The sequence below is a fragment of the Peromyscus californicus genome, unplaced genomic scaffold (assembly GCF_007827085.1).
Source record: "Peromyscus californicus insignis strain IS unplaced genomic scaffold, ASM782708v3 Scaffold_12__1_contigs__length_115047231, whole genome shotgun sequence".
NCBI classification, from domain to species: domain Eukaryota; kingdom Metazoa; phylum Chordata; class Mammalia; order Rodentia; family Cricetidae; genus Peromyscus; species Peromyscus californicus.
The window spans coordinates 64,276,177-64,304,166 of NW_026294413.1; the positions used below are offsets into that span (position 1 = coordinate 64,276,177).

General features: G+C 47.7%; 2 protein-coding genes and 1 pseudogene across 6 annotated transcripts in view; 1 reads left to right on the forward strand and 2 right to left on the reverse strand.

The window, feature by feature from the left end:
* Positions 1 to 9,624, forward strand: part of Atp8a2 (ATPase phospholipid transporting 8A2) — a 563,932-nt gene extending 554,308 nt beyond the window's left edge. For all 5 annotated transcript variants that reach the window (XM_052733058.1, XM_052733056.1, XM_052733061.1 and 2 more), the window contains exon 37: positions 3 to 9,624. In XM_052733058.1, coding sequence (XP_052589018.1) covers positions 3 to 100 — 98 coding nt within the window. In that variant the 3' untranslated portion in view covers positions 101 to 9,624. The remainder of the gene's footprint in view (positions 1 to 2) is intronic.
* LOC128106417 (eukaryotic translation initiation factor 4B-like) lies at positions 4,385 to 15,511 on the reverse strand (annotated as a pseudogene).
* Shisa2 (shisa family member 2) lies at positions 4,385 to 23,288 on the reverse strand. The gene is made up of 2 exons (XM_052733062.1): positions 22,234 to 23,288; positions 4,385 to 18,861 (listed from the first exon to the last, which is right to left on the reverse strand). Exons 1-2 carry the CDS (start codon positions 22,565 to 22,567, stop codon positions 18,308 to 18,310), a joined length of 888 nt encoding a protein of 295 aa, XP_052589022.1. The 5' UTR covers positions 22,568 to 23,288; the 3' UTR covers positions 4,385 to 18,307.
* Between the last annotated feature and the right edge of the window lie 4,702 nt (positions 23,289 to 27,990).

A 27,990-nucleotide genomic window follows, 5' to 3' on the forward strand; every position in this document is an offset into this window, starting at 1 on the left:
AGACGGGTATGCCTTTTCTCAAGAAGAACACGGAGCTGTTACCCAGGAGGAAATAGTTCGTGCTTATGACACCACCAAAAAGAAGTCAAGGAAGAAATAAGAGGCGATTTTGCTCCAGGGAAAGAGATTCAGTTTGTTGCACGCAGTGTTAACACAGTTTTGTCAGGAGAGACTGGCACCCGCAGCCCAACACCAGAAAACACATTTCTGTGGCCTTAGCCGACCAGTTTGTTAGCAGCTGTCTGTCCCCTTGCAGTCCCAGGACACAGGCATCAGGGGAAGCTATTCTCCCAGCTTGTCTGCCGCGCTTGGCCCAACGTTTCCGTTGTTATGAAGCATTCAGCTGGGCTCTGTGAGGTGTGAAATTAAAAACCATGTTTCACCAGTGCTAAAACATCAATACTAGTGGTTCTGGGAGAGAGGAAAGGGGCATTATGTTACCAGAGACCAGTCCTGTGTAATTGGAGCAGGGTCCACTTCCTGTTCGGTGCATGCACAGATCATACGAACCTCGCTTTCTGCAGATTGCTCACTCACTTGGATTCCTGTTTCGTTTGTGTGAAGCTGGCGTAAACTTCTTGATTGCGGTGAAATCAGAAAAACTTACGGTTGAGGGACAAACTGGAGAACATTTCCTTGGCTGTTTCAAGCCCCAGTCCCAGCAAGGCAATCAGCCAGCGTTCCATGCCTTCCGCGCCCATTTCAGGTGCACGCCTCCGGTCTTACTGTTGCTACCCTGGGTTCTTGTCCTCAGACCTGTCCAGCTGGCCCCTGGGGGCGGTGCCTCACAGCTGGTAGCCACCCATCCAGGTTCTGTGTGTCTTTGTTCCTCTATACGTTCAGATATGGGTGTCAGAATCTTTCTTCTCGCCCAGCCCCATCCCACCCTGCCCTGCCCCCACTGCTGCCCGTTAGCTCCATAACTGAAGAGAAGTGGCTGTCCCATACCTGGCCTCAATACTCAGCTGTCTTTTTTCTGATGGGATCCTGTGGGTGAGGGTGGCAGGCTCTGCAGACCACTCCTGAGCTGGGCCTCTGGCAGCCTCTCAGAATCAGAGTCGGTCCCTGCTCCCTGGATGCTCGAAGCACATTTTAGACTTTCTCCAGTTTGGAAGTGAGTGTGTGATGGTGTCTGTGCACTGAAGAGAAAAAAAAAAAAAACTGTCACTCTGAAATTCTAGAGCCAGGGTGAGCTGGGGGCCGGGTAAGCACAGGGCAGAGAGTGATGAGGAAGAGGAGCCCAGATCTCCCTGGAAGTTGACAAAGGACACGAGACTCAGGAGGCAGACCCGGAGGACATGGAAGTTCTCAAGTCCTACTCTTGATAGACAGTTGTAGCGATCAGCCCGTGTACACTATAGCAGAAACCAGACCTTGCTCCTGCAGACATTTTGTTTGGTTGATTTTTCTTGAGACAAAGTCTTACACTGTATGCCAATCTAGCCTTGAACACACTTTGTTGTCCAGGCTAGCCTCAAACTTTCTGCAATCCTCAGCCTCCAGCTTACTAGAATTATAGGTGTGAGTTACCCCATTCAGCACCATACACTTCTAATGGAAACAATTCCAAATATTTTCAAGATCGTAACTGTTAAAAATATTAATGTGGTCTCCTTTCTGTATCCAGCAAGATTTAGGCCCAAGGGCCTCTTTCTGAACAGTGGCTTGGGCTATAAAAACAAGGAAGGAAAGTGTCAGTTCCCAGCTTTGTCCACTGAAGGCCCCTACTCTGAACTGGAACAGAAACTGGATGCCCTAAACCTGCATGTGAGAACTGGGGGCTCTCAGAGAATGTGGGCCTCTCTCTTCCCTTTATTTTGGCTGCCAAACCAGAATTTTGGATGGCTTAAAGTAAATACCTCTGGGCACCTGTTACTAGGTAAAGTGGTACCATACCACCAGGGATGTGTGCTAGCTTCAGAAAGAAAGCAGCATTTGGGCTGGCTGAGCGGTCCAAAGTGCTGCATTTGGGAAGAAAAGATGCTATGCTTTGCTTCCTGATCCTTTACTTTGGGAACATCAGAGATGGGTGGGCACCGAAGAAAAACCTTGGTGATGATTTGCATTGAGTAAGAAAACTGATTCTCACTTAGGAAGTGACTGGCATGGTTTGAAGGGAGGCAGGATGGTACAATTAGCAAGAATCTTGGAGGTGACCTCTCTGCTCCTTGAGGCGAGTGAAAAATCTAGTGTGCCCAGCAAGCTGGAATCCTGGCAGACTGTCCCATGTGGGAGAAACAGCAGGAAGTGTGCCTCAGATCAGTGGGGCCAGCCATGGTGTCCATCTTATCCAGAGAGGTGGGGGCAGAACTGGGGAGAGAAGAGGAAAACCAACGGGATGTGCCCTAGGCTCTCCAACTACATCTCTCTCTCTCTCTCTCTCTCTCTCTCTCTCTCTCTCTCTCTCTCTCTCTCTCTCTCCCTCCCTCTCTCTCTCCTTCCTTCTTTATCTTTCTTCTGTTTTTTTTCTCCTTTCTTTCTCTCATTCTTTCTCTTTGTTTCTTTCAACTTTAAAGACTAGATTGATTTGAAGAGGGAAAAATCCCACACCAAACCCTCAACCCTAAGGATGGGATTTTACAACTCAAGACATCCCCCAAGTAATGTCTACAGATTACAAATCATTTTCCTAGAAAATATTTCTGCCCAAATTTTGCATGTATTCAGGAAAGTATAAGTTGGCCCCTGCTTTTATTTTAACAGAGGAGCCAAGTAGGAGAGTGGGGCACAGCAGCTTTCCTTTAGATGCAACTGTCTGGAAGAGAAAGAGACCTGAAGAGGGCAAATGACCTCTTTGTTGTCTACAACCAACGGGTTTTTTTCTTTGTTTGTTTTGTTTTGTTGGGGTTTTTTGTTTTGTTTTGTTTTCAAGACAGGGTTTCTCTGTGTAGCTTTGGCACCTTTCCTGGAACTCACTCTGTAGATCAGGCTGGCCTTGAACTCACAGAGATGCACCTGCCTCTGCCTCCTGAGTGCTGGGATTGAAGGAGTGCACCACCACCGCCTGGCCTCAACCAACGGTTTCTTAAAAACCCGGTCATCTGTGGGTCTCTCTCTAAAAGCCCACTTCCTAGCTACCAGCCAGTCAAGCCCGCTGGAGCAGTCCTTGCTGTGCCCACTGCTGCAGCCCACTAAACCAACACTCCTGCACAGCCGACCTAGAGCGTGCACATTACGACCAAGGTCTCATTTGTCCGTAGTACCCTGACTTCCTGCAACAAGGAAACCTGCCATCTTTGAAGCTGACCTCTACAAAGGGGCACATCAATGCAGACAGGCCAGGCTACTGTGTTGCGAGAGAAGCCAGGACCTTATTCAACAGTTCTTTGCATTAGCCTTTATTCTTGAGGGAAGCTACGAAACCAACCCTCTTAAGTAGAAAACCTCACAGCATGGGTCACATTATAAACCCAAGCACTAGCACGGGCTTCCGTGAAGGAAACCTACAGAAACCTGAAAACACCCCATCAAGGCTGACAGCCTCCAACTCAACTCTCCTCATTTACACACCCCCTATTCACCACCCAAGTCTATCGATTGAAGTACTCTGCCTTCTAAGTGGGGGTGGGGGGAGATGCGAAGCTTCAGGAACAACAAAGTCATGGGGGCAGGAATCAGAGACACCCCAGAGCCGGTTCACTTGAGAAAAACAGTGATGCCTCAGGCCGCAGCTTCTGGTGGCCAAGACAAAATGCCTGTGAGATCAGGTGTGTGACTTACAGAGACTGCTTTGGGGAGGCTACCACTGTCATTGAGACAGGAGATGACCAGAGTGACAAGGTTTTGAAAGAATGCGGACATATTTGAAAGTTTAGACAGGACAGTGTTTAGAAGGGGCAAAGTAGGATCTGCAAGACTAGTTTAATTTGCCCTTGAATGCTCCAGGGTAGATAGTGAGATTAGAAGACAGCACAGGACATGGAAATCCACTCAGTGCGGTTGTCTCCCTCCTTCCCATCTTTACCATCCATGGAGGGAGCAGCATACTTGCTTGCAGAACTGAGCTTGGAGGCTGAATTCTCCTCACTTTGGCTCAGGTGCAGCTCTAGCGTCTTGATCCTTTTGCAATCTTTCCTCAACCCCTTCCAGTGGTCTGTGTTCCCCCCATCTCCAGGACCACAGCTGGGGTTCCCACTCTGGCCTTTTGGGACACTCATCCCATCTACTTTATTTTCTTCTTTCCTTGCTGGTCCTTCCTCACAAGGCTGAGCCAGACAGAGCTGCTTCCCTCTGTCACTTGTCCGGGACTGCTGCTCTGTGTCTGACCTCTGAAATGGAGTAGGAAGGTTCGAGTGTCGCTTTACCCACACAGGGGCTAGCATGACCTTTAGAGGCCAATCAAGTTCAGCTTTCGAGATTGGAAAGTGACAGCCTTCTTTATTAAGTGTTTCATTTTTCTAGAGATCTCTCTCTCTCTCTCTCTCTCTCTCTCTCTCTCTCTCTCTCTCTCTCTCTCTCTCTCTCATGTAATTCTGCCAGATGTGACTGAGGCCCCGGTCTGTGATGACTCACTTCCTGTCCTCGACCGTTCTGAGTTTCTTCCCTTGGCCCACTTGGTGTCTCCTCCAGGGTCAGCCATCTAGTTTTGGTTCATCCAGCTGACGGTGCAACTTCTCCTGCCACTTCCGTGGTCCCTCTTCAGCTTCTTTCTCTAGCAGCTGTGTCAACAGGCTTTGCCTCTCCAAAGATAGAAGCTGCTCGACTGGACTGGGAGGAACTAGCAGAGGAATCATCTTCCTTGGGAATACTCCAAGTTTTTCGATTCCGTTTGGGGTTGTCGGGGGACAGACCTCCGTCATCATGCCTATAATTGTCCCAAGAGTAATCATCCCTGGAGCTCCATGACTGACCGCCCTATCTGTCATACCTGTCTTCATAGCGGTCCCTATTTCCTCTGCAGTCACCAACCCTACAGTACCCACTACCAAATGCTCTTCTGCCTATCCTGGGGTCATAGCCTTGGTCATAGTCTCTGCTGCCCTGGTCATCACAGCATCCTGGCCCCCACATCTCAGCATGGGCTGTCCTGATACCTGTCTGAAACCCATCCTGATACCGCTCTGAATCTCAACACTTGTCTCCAAAGCTACCGTCACCTCTTCTGGATGGTAGTCCTCAAAGCTGTCTGCAGCAGGATGGGTCATCTGGTCTGTGTCTGTTTTGTTAGAATCTAAATTTCTATCTTGACCAAAAGAATAATCACCCCTGTCTGTATCCAGTGCTTGATCAGCAACTCAAATTTCTCCTGTTACCTAGAGACTCAGCGCACCGAGCAGAGTATGCAGGTCCTCAAATTCTGCATAGCCAAAACCGTTCAACCTGTCTGGATTGCTGGGTTCACACAGCAAGTGGACTGCACTGATATCTCATCCTCTAAAGAACTCCTTAGCAGAGTCTTCTGTCACATCATAGGGCAGGTTCCTTAGGAAAACGGTGTAGGGTGGCGATTTGGGAAGACAGCTCTGGTGGGTATTTGGTTCCTGAGCAGCCCATGGAGCAGTAAAAAGGACAGAACAGTCAATTAGAGGTGCCCTATAAACACCGTCATCATTACTATGCCGAGTTGTTGACACATCTCTTTCCAGATCATCTGTTTCATCAGCCCAGCTGACTGGTTTGGGGACCTAGGTGCTTCCTCCCGCCATCCTTAACCAGAAAGTCTGTTAGGGAAATGGTCTTCCCTTCTGAATCATCTGTTTTGCTGAGGCTGCCATGTTGGGAGGGGAAGAGAGGATGCCCAGGCCCCACTAGTCATTTACATCTGGGAACTAAACCCATTTGGAAAGATGGAATTAAAATCCAACTTTTTGTCAGATACTTAGCCCACTCTTGAACTTGAAGGCTATTAAATCAGATTAGTGAATGAAAGTGTTTGTTTGGGGTTTTTTTGTTTGTTTGTTTTCTTGTCTTTGGACTTTACAGTACAGTGTGCATTTTCCTGGAGCATATTTTCTTCTTTTGAGAAGTAGACTAAACAGTCTCCACAATAATGAGGTATACAGGCAGGAGAAAACATTTCTGGGAGAGATGTTTTCTATTTTTTTCTGTCTTGATTAAGCTTTCCCCTAGCCAAATGACTAAATTGGGTTTCTAGGCAAAGCAGCTGTCATGGTGTGTGATGTATACTATTTATGCAGGGCCCACTGGGGAGTCATGTCATTTGTCCTGTCTTTAAATTGAGGTCAGAATGTCTCACACACAACCCCTCCCTGGGGAACAGAGTGGACTGGACTAGGTTGCACACACTGGCTGTCAGCTCAGTGGAGATGTCATGTGGGACATGTCACTCCCATCACATGGTTTGTGACTCTTGGGCTGGCAGGTCACATGTGGTCAGCACTTCCAGGCCTGCCTCTGGATTGAGCTAAGATGGGTCTAGGGCTAAGGATGCTCACAGAAGGTTCATCTGTATGACTGGATCCTGTTCTTGAAACTGTAAACAGCACAGCCAGTATCCTTTCTACTTAGTTCTGGGTTCTTCTACTCCCCTCACATCCATAGGGCTGACTGCCGTGTGGACAGCACACACTATCATTGGAGGCAATACCCTGCTCAAGTCCACCAGGCAGTCTGGAAGTACTGCCTAGCTGGTCGGGGTCTACTTACTGTGTGATATTCCGGGAAGCAGAGCTGCTGTGTCTGCTCTGTCTCGGTGCAGAATATTCCAGATTTCTAGATCAGTATTACTTTCCCCAGTTCCCAACACTCATGCAAACACAAAAACAAAGACATGAGAGGTGAGGTATCTGACTGCTCTGGTGAAAGTGACGGTGAACCTGGGCTTCAGCAGAGCCCCTCTGGGCATCTTCTTTCCTTTGACAAGCCTTCAAGTACGCACAGCGAAAATCAATACTGACTAATCAAGAAGCAATGAATGGTTTTGTTGTTGTTTTGAGATAAATTCTTCTGTAGTCCAGGCTGGCTTTGAACTCACTATGTAGCTGAAGCTACCCTTGAACATCTGACCCTTTTTGCCTCCTGAAAAGCGTTTTATTATATGTTTGTTGTGCTGTGCTGGGGATGGAACTCAGGGCCTTGTGAATGCTAGGCTAGTGTTTGCCATTGAGCTATGTATGTTCCCAATGAGGGAATGTTTTTATTTGTTTTGTTTTGTTTTAAACGAAACTAGATAACAAGAGTCTGAATATGTAAATGGATATATAGGCTTTCAGGTCGATTTTTTTTTTTAAATAAAGAAAGCTAACATCCATAATCTCTCATTTGTTATAGTAATGAGCTTTTCTTTTGAATCCTAAGGAAGATAATTTTCCATCAGCTATTTGTGTCTTGGGATTTTGTCTTAAGCCATAAGTCTAGAGTCTGCAGCAGCTCTGCTGTCAGATGAGGCAGCCTTTGTTTGGAGCATGTGAAAGGACTGCACAGTTCGGCCAGGGTTTGAATTACTGCCCAGGGTCATTGTCCCAAAGTCATTCAAGGAGTGATTTAGCCTCAGCATCTGAAATGTAGCCTTCATCTCCTGGGGTCTTTAAAAACTGAACAGGGAAACTGACCAGACAGATCTGAAGTGATAACTTAATAAAGAAATAGGTTTATCAGGTCAAATCAAAAGATGGCATGCCATCTGGTGTGACAGTGTACACCTGTGATCCCAGCCCTCAGGAAGCTGACGAATAAGAATTAAAGATCAGCCTGGGCTACATAGGAAGTCCCTGTCTCAAAAAAATAAACAGAACAGATGTCATCTTCTCTGCATGAACATGCTTCAATCAACCAATGTAACAACAATGGGAAAGCTAAAATAAAGGCCCCTCAAAATAAGAAAGTGCACATCAGTTGGCTGTGTGGGTGATTCTGTGTTGGCTTCAAGGCTGTTGTCTGTGTCCGTACAGTAGGGGGATATTAACTCAGGCTAGCCTTAATTGAAGGTCATCATGAAGGCTTTCCCATGGGCAACAGAGGTAGAGGCCCAAGATTCCCACAATGGCACTATTATGTGTGCCTAAAAGAGTGAGACCAGCACTCAACATGGTGTAGGGTACCCTTGGTTCGTGCACGTTTTTTCTCAGCATCCATGTCCAACTTTTCCCCTTCCATGATCTTCACCGAATACCATGTCTCAGACTGTGTGCGCCCTGGCTTTTTTAAAGCTTCCCCCATTGACCCAGGATGAGTGATTTCTTGCGTAGGAAGAGGAGGGTGTATGGAAGCAGCATAAATCCAAGTGGTCAGAAACTGCGAACCAATGCCATGAGCAAAGAGGTGAGAGGTCACCCCACCCCCCAGCCCAGCCTAGCCTTGGGAACACCTCAGCCATCCCCAGGGAGAGGAGACAAAGGACTGATTCTTTTTCCACCCAGGCCGGCTCCTGTTCAGATGACAAGCTCTTGCTCTTGCTGCCTGAGATATCGACTCCTCTCCCTCTCCCAGGCATCAGACCAAGAAAAACATGCTCACGGGATTAGCCCACAGGCATTTCTTCTGACCTGGCTAGGAAGAGAGGAAGGAGACCTGTTTGTTGGAGAAATCAGGAACAAAGTGTCAGGTGGCTGTGATTTATGGCAGAGATGGGAAGAAAGAAAAAAGTTGAAACAGCATCACCACCCAAACCATCCTGCCCTGGGAGGCAGAGGTCAGGAGGGCTTATCAAAAGCCGGGAGCCCTTCCTGGTGGTACGTGCCTGTGATCCCAGCACTCTGGAGCCTGAGGCAGGCGAATCAAGAGTTGGAGGCCAGCCTGGGCCACAAGCAAGGTCCTATAAAATAAGATAAATAAAAGGTTTGTGCAGGGAAGAGTTTCTGATTTCCTGTGTGGGAAAAAGGGGGGGGGGGCTAAAGAGCAGGCGGGGTGACCCGCTTGCCGTGGGGTTGGACTGGATCCAGCTGTGTTCCTAGAGGTAGCTGGTATGTGCTTACAGGGGCAAGCAGCAGACACCAATTTACAAAAAAAAAAAAAAAGGAAACCTGCCTGGTCATGGAGTTTCTCCCCTTCCAGCAAGATCCCGGCAGCACAGCCCATAACTATGTACAATTATCCCATGGCAATTACAACAAGATCCCTGTGCTGGTAAAGACCTGTCTGGTGTTCCAGTCATAAAATCTATGTAAAGCCTGAGCCTCCCGCTCCCTCTCCCTCCTTGCCGACGACCAGCACCAGGGCTCCTCCTTCTGTGCCTCCTTCCCAGAGCAAAGGCAGCATGTGCACAGCGAGGATCAGCCACAGGGTAGAGAACCACATCCTACTGAGCCTATGGGGAGGGTGTGACTCTCATGTAAGCAAAGCCCCATGTGCCCCCTGGCTCCTGTTAGATCTGTTCTGAGATTGCTCAAATACTGTTTACCAAGGACAGACCTTCACCTAGCCATGCAGAGGGAAGCTGGCTGGGGGTCATGTTAGACTGCCTCCCAGGAGAAAAGTGAGCGCATCCGTGATAGGTGCAAGTTTTCCTTCCCTCCGGAAGTGTAATGATTTTCAGTGCTGTTAATGTCGGCTGGTTGTTAAGTGACAGCAGTATGGTGGTATGAGGTCAGTCTCCCTCCCGGAAGGGAATCCATGCCCATGATGTCTCCTTGTACATTGGTTTTATTGATTAGGTTTTGACCAATCCTGTTAACCGGCGTATGTCTGCACAAACCCATTTCAAATAAACCTTTGGTTAAAGCAGAAGACTGGACTGTGTTTCATTTTGGAATGTCCTTTTGTGCCCACAAGAAGTTACTGCAGCCAGGCCTCTTCATGAGAAAAGGCCACACCAGGTTTTGATGTGTCAGTCAAAGGAAAGAACTGTATCTAGAAGAGTCCTCCCTTCCTCCCGGTTCATCTCCAAATTCCTGTAAACCGGGAGGGAGATGTTCAAACTCCGTCAGGAACAGCATCAACTCATGACATGGGCATCTGAATTCCTGTAAACTGGGAGGGAGATGTTCAAACTCCATCAGGAACAGCATCAACTCACGACACAGGCATTTTACCCTCTCCTTCCGATGTAGGGATTAAACCCAAGGCCCTGGGCCTTCTAGGCAAGTGCTCTGCCGCCGAGCCGCATCCCAGCCTGGTGGTGTTATTTCACAGGTCTATGTTCCATAAATCTATTCTGAAAACCCAAAGGTCCTCCTCTATGCTGGCTGCCATTATCATCCTTTCCTTGTTCCCTCCAGTCCACAGTGCTGGGAGTCAAATGCAGAGACCCCACACGCTAGGCAAGCGTTCTACCACTTATCTATGGCCCCAGCATCCAAACCCAAAACTTCAAAAACCTGATATGATGCCACAAGTGGAAATAAAATGCACTCTGGAACTTTATTTCATTTACAACATTATTTTAAAAGGGTGCTGCAAAGCTCCCTTCTAGGACACTGCTGGTGACAGATGCTTCTAATAAGGGATGCTCAGTCAGTGTTCCAGTTTTGCTTCTGTGGCTGTGATAAGACAGCCTGACCAAAAGCAACGTAAGGGGAACCGGGTTTATTTCAGCTACAGTTCCGGTTCTTAGTCCGTCGCTGTGGGGAAGGCAAGGCGAGCACTTCAAGTATCTAGTCACATCACATCCACAGTCAGGAACAGAAGTAAGTGTGTACCAGCTTGTTTGTGCTCAGCGTGATTTCTGCTCCACAAAGTTCAGGACCTAAGGAATGGCCCCACCCACAGTGGACTAGTTGACTTAATCAAGACAATCCCTCACAGACACACCCACAGTCCAACCTAGTGTAGAAAATCCCTCATCGAGACTCTTCCCAGGTGATTCTGGGACCTGTCAGGTTGACAGCACTAACCATCACAATCAGTATTATCAACGGAGGCTAAAGAGGCTAAAACCCTTCCCTTTTAATTCCGCCTACACCAAACCCACTTGGGCCAGCTCTTGGTTATTTATTCATTAACAGTATGTCATACACATAAGTAAAATTATGTAAAATTCTTGAAGACTGACCTGAAACCTTCATCATCAGATGCAGTTAAGTGCCCTGGACTTGGAAGTCCAGAGTGGCAGCTGTTTAAAGTGAGGGTGCCCCGCTGGACTGACTGCCACCATCTCCTGTTGAGCCCTGGGTCTTAATGGCCTTCCCCCAACAGTTTCTGTAACATTGTTTTAGAGTTGTTCACAGGGTTGAATGAGGCTCACATCCTCCCCATATACTCTGAATTTTTTAAAAATATGTTTTGATTTGAACTATTCTAAGTTATTTGCAGAGAAATTGTTTTTGATTTCTCCCCAACTTTCTGACACTGGGCACACACCTTTAATCCCAGCACTTGGGAGGCAGAGGAGGCAGATCTCTGTGAGTTTGAGGCCAGCCTGGTCTACAGAGTGAGTTCCAGGACACCCAGGGCTGTTACACAGAGAAACTCTGTCTCAAAAACCAAAAAACAAAACAAAAGTCTTTCTGCCTGGGCCAGAATGTGGCTCGGTGGTAGAACACTTACTTTGCATCGGGGAGGCTCTGGGTTCCATCTCCAGCACCAAAGCCACACACAAACACACACAAACACACACACACACACACACACACACACACACACCCTTGTAGCTAGAGTTTTCCTGGCTGGCCCACAGTCAGGACAAATCTCTCTCACCTGCCAGTCCCACCTGTCTGCTGCTTGCCCCTGTAAGCACAGCCGCTCAGACCCGACCAAGTAAACACAGAGACTTATATTGGTTACAAACTGTATGGCCGTGGCAGGCTTCTTGCTAACTTTTCTTACAGCTTAAATTAATCCATTTCCACAAATCTATACCTTGCCACGTGGCTCGTGGCTTACCGGCATCTTCACATGCTGTTTCTCATCGTGGCGGCTGGCAGTGTCTCTCTGACTCAGCCTTCCACTTCCCAGCTTTATTCTCCTCCTTGTCCCACCTATACTTCCTGCCTAGCCAATGGCCAATGGGTGTTTTATTTATTGACCAATCAGAGCAACACATTTGCCATACAGAACATCCCACAGCACACCCTCATCTTCATCTGCTGTTCAAATTGTAACTGTTGCTTCCCCAAAGGCCCTAAGTGTCAGAAGTGGCCAGCTGCTAAGCTCTAAACAAGCATCCTGAGATATGACAATCCAGGCCCTGGAATACCATCTGTGGGAGCTAAATGCCACGTTCTCCTAGAGGCAGTTTAAACTGTTCCTGAACACATAAAATGGAAAATATCCCAAATGTCCATTAACAGTAATATAGATAATTAGGCAGGAGTTCTACAATGGAATACCACACCACAATTAAAAGACACAAACCATTGCTCTATACAACAGTAGTCATAATGTGGAAGGAAAAACAGACAAAAGATTCTGTGCTGCTGGGCAGTGGTGGTGCACACCTTTAATCCCAGCCCTCAGGAGGCAAAGGCAGGTGTATCTCTGTGAGTTCGAGGCCAGCCTGGTCTACAGAGTGAGTCCTAGGACAGCCAGGGTACACAGAAACCCTGTCTCGAAAAAAAACAAAACAAAAGATTCCACATTGTGTAATTTCATATATCTGAGGCTCAATTTCGGGCACAGCTCATGTCCTGAGGAAGAGAACTCATTTACCTGAGTGATGGTTTGTTGAGAAAGTTAAAATTGTGTGCTTGTTGTGTGTGAATGTAATTAACTCGATAGGAAAGTTAAATGAAGTGATTCACTGTCAATCAAAATTTAAATTAATGATAAAATTAAATGTTTCAGAATGTAAAGTAATTGGGGAGAGGACATGTGGTATGGTGTGTGTGTGTGTGTGTGTGTGTGTGTGTGTGTGTGTGTGTGTGTGTGTTGCTGGAACACAACTGCATTTTAGTCAAAGGTTCCAGCATTCAGCCCCAGCCCGGCTCTTACTGTATGATTTCCTGAATCTAGATCCATTCAAGAGAAGGCTTCAGATGACCGGCCATGCTAGAGAGAGACCCAGGGATGAGAGAACCCCTGTGGGTTATAAAACCATAGTGTAAAGAAACAAGACTGGCCCACCAGGTGTATCACAGAGAAAGTACTGACCAAGGGACAGAGAGCTGAAAAACAAGACATTTAGGTTAGCCCAGACAAAATGTAACATTATTGATTGGCTAGTGGGGAAAAAAAAATAAGAACCTTGCCCCATTACTTCTAGGGTTCTTTCTCTGGTGTATTTGTTTACATAAATATATGTATTTTTCCATATTGAACAGATAAAAACACATCTAAATAGGAGCTGGAGTGTGTGTGTGTATGGGTACAGCTGGTGCATGCTATGAGATATTCTTTTGTCCCCCAGAGGTGAGAATTACAATCCTCGGGTTCAGAGAGACTAGGCTCTCATCAGAGGCACTGGGCATGCAGTAGAAATGATTCTAAATTGGTTTTGCCTGATCTTGAGAGGGTCCAAGTATACTAAGCACTGAAGAGTCCTGCGTGAGCCACCCAAGTATACACAGTCCACTGTGCTTGGAATCTCTTGGAGTGAGTGCATGCATGCATATGCACATAGCAATTTCATATTATAGTTACAGATGACAATCAGTGGCTTATGGTTGTTCAGTCTCTTGATTCAAAACTATACCATTAAGGAATGATTTTTCTAAATGCCCTACATTTCGAGATGTATGTTTTATGTTTAAAGTCAGTCTTAAAATGCTACCAGCATTTTTCATGTAGAAGGTTTTTTTAGAGCATTAGTTTTTAGTTTCTTGCTCTGGACATTTATGATTTGAGTCTAGGTCCCTTAGTTCTGGGTGTAAATGTTGAAGACATTTGGAAGATGAAGCTGTAGGAAATAAAATGACTGTCAGAGCCAAATCCTCAGGCAAGACTACAGTGTTACAGCTGAAATTGGTGTGATCCCTGTAATGCAATCCCTGCACATGGGAAGCTGAAGTAAGAGGATTGCCAGAAGTTTGAGGCCCAGCCTGGACTACATAGTGAGTTCCAGGCTAGCCTGAGCTACATGGAAGACCTTGTCTCAAACCCTCAAATCATTCTTTCACAGTATGGAGGTTTTACACCCAACGTCTTTAACATGAGTAACTTGAGGGTTTTCCTAGGGATTTTTCTTCTGGTTCCCACTGATCAATGGTCCTACACAGAAGAACAGACCAGAAAGAAGGCAGCAAATCAGGGCCCCAAACAGTCAGGGAGTCATTGCCACAGTTGTCGGAAGAGAATCCATAGTTTCCAATTCTTAATCCCTGGAAGGCACTCAAATCAAAGGAAAATCCGTGCTTCTTAATTAATGAAGAAAAGTTTTGAGAAAGCAAAGACGTGTTGACCGATGTGTGTGGAGGATGCAGGGGGAGAGGGGAGGGGACAGTGTCGCTGGCATGGCACTGGGCACTCAGGAAGGTTCCCGCCCATGCTGTCATCAGTCCTCTGGACACGAGGCTTCTGGACTTTTTTCAACCCTCCTTGTGTTCCTGGCCTGCCCTTTTAAGCATGGGAAAGAAGCTCTGTGAAAGTCCAGTACCAAGCTCTCCCCCTGTGGCCTTGTCCAGGCCCCTCTGGCCTCCCTCTGGGTGCCTAATATGTTTAAGTGTCTAAAACTGCCCAAGCCCACTGCATGCATTGAGTCTTCTGCTCAAGACCTTTACCCACACCACACTGGGCAGCTTTGTTCTATTACTCAAAAAGCAAGTGGAACAAGCATAAGCAGGAAGTGACCAGATTTTTTTTTAACTTCCAGAAAGCTTGATGAGCCATTAATACAGACGCATTATTGATTCAGCAGTAATTCAGTGAAGTCCTGTAAGGTAGCCCATGCTTGGAGACTTGCTTTTTGCCCAAATGACCAACAGGGCAGTCTGATTTCTCTGCCCACTTTCCTTCCAGATTCCAGCAGGATCTGATTCTAACGTCACACACAAAGGTCTGCCCCGGGTATCGTAGTAAAACACACATACTCCAGGAATGCCATTCTGGCTGACCAGGCTAAGTTAACAGGAGCCACAGCTCCAAAGTCCATTAACTTTATTCCTTGGCATCTGGGAGGCTCGAGCAACCGAAAACAAGCGTGTGTGCCGTTTATCAGTTGGCTGACCCACTTCAAGGAATCTCTGTGCATGTGCGTGCTGGGGGCTTGGCACCGTAAAAAAGGTCACTGCGCTGGTTCAAGGTGGGGTTGCCTGAGGAGAGAGAGCATCAAGCTCCAAAGCCCTCCTGGCCTCAGCTCTGAGCACCATTCAGTCTCCCTCCCACAGTCCAGGGCATTAACGGACATACGGCTTGATCGCCATTTGTTCCGAGGGAATCATAGATCCTAGTTTATAACAAAACAAGGACCATATGGGTCACTCAACTCAGGAAATAAAACTCTACAATCTTCAAAGCATGAGAAGAAGTTACCTGTGGGAACTTGTCCAGAAACAGAAGGGGAAAGCAGGCACATGCTGCAGAATAAACCTGTGAATCACATTCATCTTGGAGGGCTGACCACCCTGGATGCTGATGTCATTAATTTTTGATGCTGGGGATGAAACTCAGGGCCTCCCACAGAGTGGGCAAGTGAAGTATTAAGTTACATCCCAGACTGACAGTGACACATTTTAACTGTCCCCTGCAGTAGAAATGGAAGATGTGGAGTTTCCACTTACCTTTTGTCTTGCTTTTGAGACATTTCACTGTTTACTCCATGGGAGCCTCAAACCGTCCTGCCTTAGACCCTAAGTGCTGGGATCCCAGTGACAAGCCCAGCTCTCACTTGTTTGGAGCCGTCTCGCTCTGAGCTGGGTTGATTTTGAACTCACTGCAGTCCCCTGCCACTGCCTCCCAAGTGCTGAGATTCCAAGCCTGAGCCACCATGCTAGGCCCACACTTTTCAATAGACGAGCTGGTTAGCTTCTTCTTCCTCGCAAAGATCTGTTTTTTCTCTCCTAAAATCTAGAGAAAAGCGGCTGGCTTATACACAGGAGAAAATGGGTGACTATTTTTCCATCATCAAATGAGCCTCCTTTTAGACAGACTGTAAAACGTTTCAACCGAATGCAAATTACATCATAGAGGTTCAGAATTTTTATATTCCCAAGAGAACAAGAACGGCATACTGGAACTAAGTATTTGTACTTCCACCCTGCTAGCCCTCTCCAGCTCCTCCCAAAATTCAAAAGCTCAGCAATTGCTTCTGGTGACGTCATCTTTGGAAAGGCTAGGTGGCTTCTTTGAGCAAAAACTCCCGTTTCATTGAATAAAACTTACTTTTTCCCCACCCAGAAAAGGGAAGAGACTCAGACAATCTCATATGAGCAAGCACTTACCATCCTTTGTTTCATGCAGAGGTTACCCTGCATCATGCCAAGTCCTGGTGTTGGCCACCTACACAGCTCACTGGGCAAAACTGGCTTAGGCCTAGCTTTGTAGCAAGAGCATTTAGACTGCGTTTTACCCTTTGAGATGGCTGCGGTGAAGGGGGTGGGATGAAACCATTTGGTGACGTCGTAATTCCATGGAACTCAGCTCTCAGTATTCATAAACCAGGTCTGGGGCTGGCGAGATGCTCAGTGGGTAAAGGTGCTTGCTGTCATGGCTGACAATGACCTGTGTCTGATCCTCGGGAGCCACATGATGGAAGGAGAGAACTGGCTTCCATAAATTGTCTTCCAGCTTTCCATAGGTGTGCCCCTGTACACATGTACCCCCTCCCTTGCACACACATACACACTAAATAGATGTGATACTAAATAAGTGTGTACATAAGGCCTTTTGCCTGTGCTTGCTCAAGCACTTGGGAAGCGCCAGCCGCGGCTGTTTCTGAGATGTTGTTACGGAGGGCCAGTTCCTAAACTTTGCATTAACACGATGACAGGAGATCCCAAAGAACCGTCTTTTGTGTGTCAAGGTTTGTCACAAATACATCTGACCTTCCTAGATACCAGCTACTGCTTAAGTAAAACTCACAGTCCCAGAAGCAGTAGTTACAATTCTGAGTTCTATGAACAATGACTAATTATAAAGAAAACACTCCCCCAGGAACTCACACCATAAAATATTTATTAAAAATTTAAAATGATTTTCTCCTGCTTTGGTTATTAAAAATCTTTGATTCCTATCTCTGTTGATACCAGTTGCCAACAGTAATGTAACATTGTTACTAACATCATGAGACGATGGACAGATGACCAGAAGACTAGATGAAAGATGCTGTGGGTAGAATGTATAGAAGACCAAACGTCACAGTTATTTAACAAAATTTGGCTTTGCTAGCAGTTGAAAATTTACTTATACATATTTAAACCTTTTTTCATAAGTAATCAACATACAAATCCACTTGAATTTGATAACTTAAAATGTCGGCAGTGGTTGCAGAGTTTGCTGAAGACTGGGAGAAGAGACCCAGGAGTCGTGTCTCCTTGGAGAACTTGTCTCTGGATTTCAGAGCTCCTCCTGCTGCTGGAAAAATAGACCGTTCTGATAACAAGAGTATAAAAAAGCCTTCTGATTTGCAAAGTGGTTCACGTCTGAGGTCCTCATGATGGCTGATGACCTATACTGAGCATCTCTGAAGTACCTTTCTTTGCATTTTTTTATTGATCTTCATCCACACATCGAATTCCCTGCTCTTGGTACTATTTAGACAAGGGAATCCAAACCGAGCAGACCAAAAGGAAGCCCCAGGCCACATCAAGCGGCAAAGTTAGAAGTAACTTGGAGCATAGCAGGTAATAACTCATGATTTCAATAAAAAAAGCATCAAATTACTTCTCAGGTGCCACTGTGGAGCCAGGAAATAAAAAGGCTCCATCGAAAAGGGGCGAATTTGCCCCTCCACTCCTAGAATTCCCAATGTCTTCTTTAGATAGGTACATTTTCTTTTCATCTCTTTAACATAGAAAATCACTTCATAATAAGATGTCTACACACGGTTATCAAAAAAAAAAAAAAGCACAAAATAGCCTCCCCCCCCAAAAAAAGCATGAAAATAGACAAACTGTATCTTTTACAATGAAATTAAGACATGCCTCTGGAAGACTGAGGCCGTTGACTGGTGTCCGAGTTCAAACTGGCTTCTTTTCATAATAATTATATTATTTACATCTCCATTCAGTCTTGAACACTGATTTAAAAAACAGCCCAGGTAAAGGGGAGGTAACAGGTGTTCTCCTGTGCAGCTAAGACAAACAGAAATAATGACATCATACAACCTCTGACTCTGGCAGCCACACCTCAAGGGCACTTAGGGGCTCAAGCATTTGTCACATACTTGAGGACACAGGTGGCGACTCCAGGGGCTGTGTTTTTCCATTCTGAATCAGGAAACATGCACAGAAACGCTGTTCTGGAGATATCCCCTTACAGGTTAGAGGCAAATGAAGTCATCTAGGAGAACATCGATGAAAACCACCAACTTGAGCAGACTTCCGGCACAAGAGTCTGGCCCTGTTTTGCTCATAAAGGAGTCTACTTGGTTACCTGCAAGCTATACAGTCACGGCAGGGTACATCTTCTGTTCACTGTTAGTGTGGGCAAAGGAGGGCTGGACTTGTCTGTAGCCGGGCTGCAGGCCATCCATGAATGGCGGCACTGGTGTCATGGGCACAGAGTCATGTTGGACCGCATACCCCACATACGGAGTGTGCAGGTACTGCCCTTGATGGGGTACGATCTGGGTGGCCTGCTGACAGTTAAGTACAGAGAAATTTGTGGGCATGTTGACATACACGTTGTTCATGGTTCCCTCGGGCAAGCAGCAGTTGGTCTGTGACCTTGTTGGGGGAGCCCGGGCCCCCGAGTTCGCACTGGAGCTGGAGCTGGCAGCTGTACTGGACTGCCTGGATGATGACCCCCGGGAAGTGCTGGCACTGGGGATCATGGGGATAGTCTCCATCAGGCGGTTGCCCCCTGGGGCTCTGCTCTGCTGGGGATCCTGCTTGGGCCGCAGACATCTGCAACAGCATGCCGCTACGAGGGACCCCAGGATGATGAAGGCCACAAACACAGAGCCGACGATGAGGAACGGCACGTATATGGGGACTGGGGGAAGAGCAGAAACACGGCATTATGGTTCACATATGAATACCCTAAAACCCGGTGAGCAGCAGAGGCCAGGGACAGGCGTGCATCAACAGTGCGTGCACTCAGACACGAAGCACAAGGGCTGGGTCAGCTTGGTCACAGGTCACCAGTGCACAAGACGCAACTTCCATGGCCAAACACGCAGCCGAGGCCCTGAAGGCATGGCGAGGCCCGCGGAACCTAAACTTCATCATTCCACTTAGATTCCCCTAACACAGCACCGGATGCCCTATCCAAGTTGGCAAAGGACAGGCTTGATCTAGATGAGCCCACAGTAGGAAAGCAGCCTACATGTAAGTCTTTCCTAGCAGGAAGCCACAGGGTCTAATTGGAAATGAGTTTACACTTCCCCAAATCTTCCTTTTTCTTCTAGGAAGTTTTATACATTCCCTTGACTTCTTTTTGCCCTTACTTTTTAACAAGTTTCTTTTCTTATAGTCAGAACAATAAAAAGCAAGTAACTTAGGTCAGATTGTGAACCATTCTCATTTCCAAATAGGAAATAAGACATAGGCGGTCATGGAAGGGGAAAAATAAACAAACAAACTCTGGGGCAGTGCGGAGATGGCTCAGCACATGTAGGCTCTGGCCACCAAGCCTGAAGGACACACACGCGCGCGCGCGTGCACATGCGCGCGCACACACACACACACACACACACACACACACACACACACACACGCACAATGGCTAAAAATAAAAATAATAATAGGCAGCCTCTCCACTGAGGGTACATGTCTCATGAGGAAATGCAATCTATTAAGTTATTTGACAGACTTATTTTCAATATTTTTAAAGTGCACAAATCTTAAAAACCCAGCTTAATCAAAGAGGAGAATAGAAAAATAGTTACCAGAGGCTGAGGAAGAGGGGGAAGAGGGAAGGATGGGAAAAGCCAGTGGGTATTGAGTTATTCTGAAAAAATGAAACCGTAAAATAACAATAAAAGTCTGTTAGTAAAGTAGAAGAGTAATGAACTTCATTTTAAAATTATAAAAAACAAACAAACAGAAAAACCTTCCGGGAACCTGGCACGGTGGCTCACAGCTCTAACCTCAGCACTTGGGAAATGGAAACAAGAAAACTGTTTTGAGTTCAAGGCCAGCCTAGGCCACACAATGAGTTCCAGGCCAGCCTGCACTATTAAGTAAGCCTTTATCTTACTATATATTTTTAATTATATATTATATTTTAAAATAAATAAAAATTTAAAACATTTTTGTGGAGTCATAGCAATGGCAGCTCTACGGGACTAGCAAGTCACGTTAGCAAGGGCTCCTACAGCCTGGTGAGGACGCCAGCAGGCAGGAGGAGCCCGCAGAAAGCCTCCGGGCCACTTCTGCGGAATTCTACCTACACCCAAGAAACCTGCATTTTCCCGTTTGTTCCTGACTCAGTTCCCTTTGTTGGCAGGGGTGGGGAGTGGGTGCGAGGTGCTGGGAATTGAACTTGGGGCCTCACACATGCTAAGGAAGCATTCTACCACTGAGCCAAGCCCAGCCCTCCCTAACTATTCCATCCACCAGGGATTCCTGAGTCCCACCAGCCTTGGCAAGGTACCATTACCAGCACTTCTGATGGGGCAGCCTGGAGCCCATCCGTACCTCAAAGGTCAGATCGCAAACACCCTTTGCAGACTACTTTCTGGGAGTCATGCTGTTCACATACCACACAGAACCACAGAGAAATAACGACTTACAACTGAACGTATTTCAGAGGTTCGGAACAAGTGAGCAGTGGGCATTGCTGAGCAGAGCCACTTTTCCACTCAGGGTCACTTCAGCAGACCGGAAGGCTTGCTGCCGTCTGCAGCCCAGGTGGCTCCCACAGCTGGACGGCTCTCCTTACACCAGCACTGCGGGCCACGTCCAGGACGGGGAGCCGTGAAAGCCAGGCTTTCTCCTACACACGCTATAAATATTTCATTCCCTACATTGATACCAGCCCCCGCATGTTATAAGAGGTAAACAAAAAACAACACAGATAAGTTTTACCTCCAACATGATAGCAAAAACTAGCTGAAACCAGTCTCAACCCACATAATGAGTTTTGGGGAGAAATAACTGTTCTCTTTCCAGGATTTTTAATTGGAAGTGTAAATAACTATACAGGGGTAAAGAATACAGCGCTACCAGGAGCCCCCAGAGGCTTAATTGGGCAAGTTGTCCTTCACTGCGGAAGGGCTTGGAAAGGAGGAAAGGAGCAGGAGATTTAAAGGGAAGGTTTAGGAGTAGAGGGAAGGGTGCCGGGGAGTGAAGGATGCCCATGCCCAACACCGGCAGTATGCGCAGGCTGCTGCCTCCAGCTTCGGTCAATGCCATCCCGACATTTTAGAAAATATTAACAAGCCCAACTTAACAGACACCTTACTGTGGCCATTTGGCTCATTTCTCCAGGCTTTATTCCCAGACCACACACTCTGTAAAGCTGAGCTGGAGTTGAGACGGTACCTCCTCTAGGATTACCCAACTCAGTACTCCCTTCAGACTCAAACCAGTACAGCAGTGGGAGCAGCAAACTTACAAAAAGAGCATACCTCTGAAAAGAGCTGAGGGGCGGGAGACTGCACCGTCAACCAGAAACAACCCATGCCAAGGCTCAGGCAACGCCACTCCTACGTGTTGATAGCGCGCACACACACACACACACACACACACACACACACACACACACACTCGATTAGGCAGCCTCTCCACCGAGGGTACGTGTCTCACGAGGAAATGCAATCTACCAGATTATTTGACAGGCTTATTTTCAAAATCTGGCTTTGACTATTAAATAATCAAAGCCTCGGTGAGCAAAGCTGGGCACTGCTCCAATGTCACATCTATCAAGTCCGCCTAAGGAGACCAATCCAGATTCCCAGAGGCCGGGTGGTCACTGAAAACTGCACTGCCTCATCTAGAAGAGACTGGATTCCCTAGGATGTGAAAAGTGCGTCTGTCGCCCATGGGAAGCTGCCCCACGCCCCCCGCGTTCCCCAGTACCGAGAGCTGCCTTCCTTCTGTGGATCCTTGAAGGAGAACCCTTGGAGGACGTCAGGCCTTCTCCAGAGGGGGTGCGCCCTTGCCATTTCTTTGGGTAGTCCCAAGAAATTAAGCCCCATGGAAACTGGTGACACAGGGAAGGGAAGGGAGGGACCCTGAACAGAAGCATCGAGTTTTGTCTCGAGTTTTGTGCCCCACTTCACACAAAGTTAATGAGTAGAAAAAAAAAATCTTGGACTCTGCTGCTCCCAGGCTCTTTCCTAAAATCTCCAAGCATCCGGGTTCCTGTTGCCCAGGCAAAGCAACCGCCCTCCCCTTTTGCACCTGGGCGCCGACGCCCTACCTGCCGAGCTGTCTGGGCCTTCTCGGTCTGTCCGGCCTGGCTCCCCCACACCCTGCTGGCGGTCGTTGTCGCAGCCTCCTTGGTCCAGGCGCGCCTCGGCGCTGGAGCAGCAGTAGCGCAGCGCACAGCTGCCGCAGCAGATGGTGGCGTCGCCGCCGTCGAAGCGCTCGGGGCACTGGAAGCCGATGCGCCAGACGCCCTGCGCGTCCAGCCAGCCGTGACAGTACTCGCCGCTGGCCCGCGCCCCCGCCGCCAGCAGCGCGGCCAGCAGCAGCTGCAGCAGCGACGCGCGGTGCCCAGAAGAAGTGGTGGGTGAGCCGCGTCCGCCCCACATGGCACTGCCCTGGGTGGAGGTGATGTCTCTAGAGGACGTAGATCTCCCCAAGAAGTTATGACGCCAGGGACCTTCCGGTCGGGCCACTCCCCTCTGTCGCGACGCCCAGGCTGCAGAGCCAGGGTCTAAGTCATCCCTCCTTGCTAGAGAGCGGGTCCCCGCTACACTCGGCCTTCACAGCGGCATCACGGAAGGAACGTTCCCGGAGGCTTGGAGTGCGATCCGACCTTCCCTGTGCATCCCCGAGGGGACGCTCCGCTGCCCACCAGGAGCCAGGCCGCCGCTGGAGCGTATCAGCGTCGGAGTCCCGCGCGAGTGGGGTGCGTCTCCCCTCTATTCACCTCCGGAGCGAGAAGCAGCAAAAGAAGCGGGCAGTGCGCGCAGAGCTCCCGGCGGCAAGTGCAGCGGCCGGCCGCGCTCTAGCTCCGCGGCCCCGGGCTCGATCCTCCTCATGGCTCCGGCCACGGCTCGGGACGCTGCAAGTGTCCGCACCTCCCCTGCAGTCCCGGAGCCCGCCCGGCTGGCGGCGGCCGCGGCTGCTGCTGGGCGCGGGGCCAGCGGGCTGCCCGCCCCGGCTCCCGCTGCAGCTCGCGTCCCGTCTCCTTCGCCCTGTCGCGGGTGCGTCCCGGACAGCGCGCTCCGGTGGGAGCCGCCCACGGAAGTTTCAGTCCCTCGGGCTACGGGAGCGGAGGAGCGCGCTGCCGCCCCACGTTCGCCTTGCACGGCTGCAAGCCAGCTCCGACTGCCGGGCTGCGCGCTGCGCTCCCCTCTTAAGAGGGGCCGGCGGCTCCCCTGCGCGCATGCGTGCTGCGAGGGCTTCCCTCCGCCTTGGGACGCCAGGGGACTCCCGCAGCCCTTCACTTTCCTACACCAGAGGTGTGGCGGTGGCCAGGCAGCGGTGCCAGTGAACTGAACAGACGTGTGGGAAAACGCGTTTTAAGTCAGCCACGCCTTGGAAGCACAATTACGGCAAGGATAACAGAAGCAAAAGTTGAGTGCGAATCTTCGACCTCCGACATGCAGAGTTACTCTGACAACCCTCCAAAGGATAATTACTAATTACTTTCCATGTTACGGACGACGCAGTCGTCACTCAGACCTGTCTTGCCCAGCTTCCAGCCTCCAGGCTCAGGAGGAACACAAATACGATCTGAGCTGTGTGCGTGGCCTCCTGGTGCCACTGCACCGCTGAATGAAGAGGTCAGCAGGGACATCAATGATGTGGTCACTGTCTAAATGAGCTATGCCACTTTATTTGGCCTCCCCTCTCCCCATAGCTGGGTGTGGTGATTGGTGAAGTCCAGCAGAAAGGTGCCCCCGTGAAACATTTGACCTCGTCGGTGGCTTAGACAGACAGCTGCAGCCAGGAAGAAGGCAAGGATCCAGACGCCAGAGATTCTGAGAAGGAAGGAATAGCTCCACTCTTGCGGGAGCGGAACAGGTGCTCGTGCTATTGAAGTAGCGCGGAGTATTTTTAAAGAAACTGCTGTGCCTTTCTCAGGCAAAGCCAGTCCATAAATTCTAGATCCAGCCCCTCAAGTAGGGGGCCCTCACATGTTGCTGGGCTCTGTTTCTTCGCTCAGTTAACCAGCTGTGGTTAACATCAATGTCCCGTTCAGGTCCACGGCTAGCGAATACAAAGCAATTGTATCCATAGCAAAGACATTTTGGGTTAAACCATGATAGGGCTCTTCACGCAACCCCTCACCTCAGACACTGAGAATTAGCCTTTCTGTCGCCGCCCTGAAAAAATGTTCACAGAGAAAATTGTACCGTTTGTGCCTGTACCCACAAAACACATTATTCTTGTCGTTTAAGATAAATGCATGGAGCCCCAGGGCTCGTGCCTGGGAAGCAAGCGCTCTACCACTGAGCTCCACCCCAGTGCTGAAATCCCGTATTTTAAATGAACCAAATGCCAACCTTCTATAAGCTAAGAAATGAACAAAACTTGAACATCGAGGGGCCATTCATTTCCTAAACACATTCTGTGCGGCATCCTGGAGATTTACCTTGAAGCCAGACACCTTAGCCATTTCCCTCGAGCAGGGTGGTCTCCCACCCACACACTAACCGGGCCCAACCCTGCTTTGCAGGAGAGATCAGATGACATTGGGCACAGTTAGGATGATGATACGACCATAAACTCAGCAGACCCTAAAGTCTCTGAGTTAAGAGAGAAGTTGGACTGAAATATAATCAAACAAGTAAAAATAATACAAGTATGATGGGATCGACAAGCAGCAATATACCGGACCAATTTGTGTGTGAGAGATGGGTATGTTCATGTATGTCCTCATATATGGGCATGGGTATGGTGGCCAGAGGTTGATGTCAGGCCTCTTTCTCAATTACTCTCCATTTTGAGACATCTTACTGAACCTGGAGCTCACCAATTGAGCTCATAAACTCCAGAGATTTGGCTGTCTGTGTTCCACCCCCACCCCACCTCACCCACCCACACTCTGTAATGGGGTTGCAGACCCATGCCACCACACTTACCTTTTTTGGTAGGTGTTGGGGATTCAAACTCAGGTTCTCACGCTTGTATAGCACCCACTTTACTGACTGATCCGTCTCCCTGCCCCTTTACAAGGCCAGTTGAAACACACAATCTGACATTGGGTTGAGAGGAAAGGCCCAACAAAACATCAGAGGACTGCTATTTAAATTTAGGCCTGGAGAAGCCAAGGTTTGTTAGAGGGAGTTAGTCTCCTGGTCAATATCGTTGGCTACCATCTACTGGGAACTTGATATATTCAGGCACCATGTCAAGAGTTTCACATCTGCAGCTTCATTTAATCCTCACAACCACCCTATAAGGAAGATATTACTTTGCTCATTTTATTGGTGAGGATAAATGTCCCGGCCCACATGGACAGAAAACGTCAATTTTTCTGGACTCACTCATTTCTTGCTTGACTCCAAAGCCCATTTACCAACCTGCTGTCGCCACAGTGTATAACACGGATTGCTAAATGGTCTTTTAATAAAAACCTGGAGCCTGATATTGAGGTGAGTGCTGAAAGATCAGAGAGACAAAGGAACAAGCCACCTCTTGCCTCTAGGACTCCTCAGCCTGAACAGCTTTTCTCAGCCGAAAGACTTTCTTTCCTGTCTCTTCATGCCTTATATACCTTTCTCCACCCTGCTGTGGGATGTTCTGTATGGCAAATGTGTTGCTGATTGGTCAATAAATAAAACACTGATTGGCCATTGGCTAGGCAGGAAGTATAGGCGGGACAAGGAGGAGAATAAAGCTGGGAAGTGGAAGGCTGAGTCAGAGAGACACTGCCAGCCGCCATGATGAGAAACAGCAGGTGAAGATGCCGGTAAGCCATGAGCCACGTGGCAAGGTATAGATTAATGGAAATGGATTAATTTAAGCTGTAAGAACAGTTAGCAAGAAGCCTACCACGGCCATACAGTTTGTAAGCAATATAAGTCTCTGTGTTTACTTGGTCGGGTCTGACGGCTGTGGGACTGGCGGGTGAGAGAGATTTGTCCTGACTGTGGGCCAGGCAGGAAAACTCTAGCTACACCACCCACCCATATCATTTCCTGTCTCAACTTTCTTAGTGCTGGGATTAAAGGCTGTGACTCCCAAGTACTGGGATGAAGGGTGTGTGCCACCACTGCCTGGCTCTGTTTCTCTCCCAGACTGAGTCAATCTCATGTAGTCCAGGGTGGCTTTAAACTCACAGAGATCCAGATGGATCTCTGCCTCCCAAGTGTTAGGATTAAAGGTGTGTGCCACCACTGCCTGGCCTCTGTGTTTAATCTAGTGGCTTGTTCTGTCCTCTGATCTTCAGGCAAATCTCTTAGGGTACACACTATATCACCACAAAAGTGTCCATTTCTCACGTCAGTATACGTTGATTCACCTGGTATTCTGAGGGTTAAATACTTTTCTAAAATTTATTTTGTTTTTTTAATTGTGTGTATAAGGGTGTGTCTATGAGTGGGTATGCACACATGGGAGTTCAGGAACCAGAAGAGGGCACTGGATCCACTGAAGATGAAATTACAGGCCATCATGAGCTGGCCCTTGTGAGCGCTGGAAAACTAACTCCAACCCTCTACAAATGGGTTAGCACTTCAAGTATTTTCCTTAATTGCTGTTTGATACGAGATATTTGTACTTAGTGCAGAGAGCACTTGTTCCATACTTCCCCTTTCTCTCCAATTTATGTGAGTCTCTAAAACCCATAGTTTGTCCAGAATTCATGAAGAAATTGCTGGGCATTTCACATTGAATTGGTCAGATAGTTTGGTTGTACCACGGTTTAAATACAATATTGTTGGGGTTTTTTCCCAAATAGTCAACAGTCTATAATTGGTAAATTTGGAAGTATGGGTGCTGTGGGATGTCTTTCTGTATGCTGTGAATGTGTCTTGCTATGACTATTTAATAAGAAGCTGCTCTGGCCTATGGCGAGTCAGGAGATAGCCAGGCAAGAAATCTAAGAGAGAGGCAGGAAAAAGAAAGGCAGAGGTAGAGGAGACGCCATCCTGCCGTCCAGGGAGGAGCACGTAATGGCACACAGGTAAAGCCACAGAACACATGGCAACATATAGATTAACAGAAATGGGCTGAGTTAAGTTGTAAGAACTAGCTAGCAAGAAGCCTGCCTTAGGCCATGAGATTGGTAATTAATATAAGCCTCTGTATGTTTATTTGGGTCTGAGTGGCTGCAGGACCAGGCGGGACACAGAAAAACTTCCAGCTACATATGGGACTTTGAGGAGATTCATTCTCTTTTTTAAATAATCATGCAACTCTTTGTTTCTCTTTATTTTTAACCCAGTGCTGGGGCTTGGACCCAAAGTCTTGTCCATTCTAAGCAGATGCTCTTAGAATGAGCCACATCCCCTTAAAATTAAGGGAGACTTGTTTCATTGTGACTTGATGTGATAATTTTTTTCAGTGTTCAAAGGTCCTACTCATTCTATCTCATCCTCTGGTTTGTTTTTATTTTTCCTGTGTACCTAACATGCTGTATAGAAACTTTATAAACTAACTTATCAATTGCTTTTCTATTGTGGAGGCTATAAAGAGGACTTAAAATGATCTTGCTCTTTCCAGAGGAAACACAAATTCCATCACTCTCCTTAACAGGCTGCAAACTTACTCTATTATTCTCTTCTGAAACACCAAAACTAGCTATCACAGCATCTAAGTAGTAGCAATAATACTTTATTATAATCAAAACCAAAATTCAGACAGTCTGACCAAGACATATTTAAAACATGCAAAAGTGTGTCCTCTTGCTTTAAAAACCAGAGTTCTATAGAACACTCTCAGATTATGTTTCCTTTCTGTGTATGCATATACATATGCATTTATATGAATAAAATAGTTGATTTTTCAGTCTTTGTCTCCGGTGTGAGGTCATAGGCGCAGCCGTCCTAGAGAAGTCAAT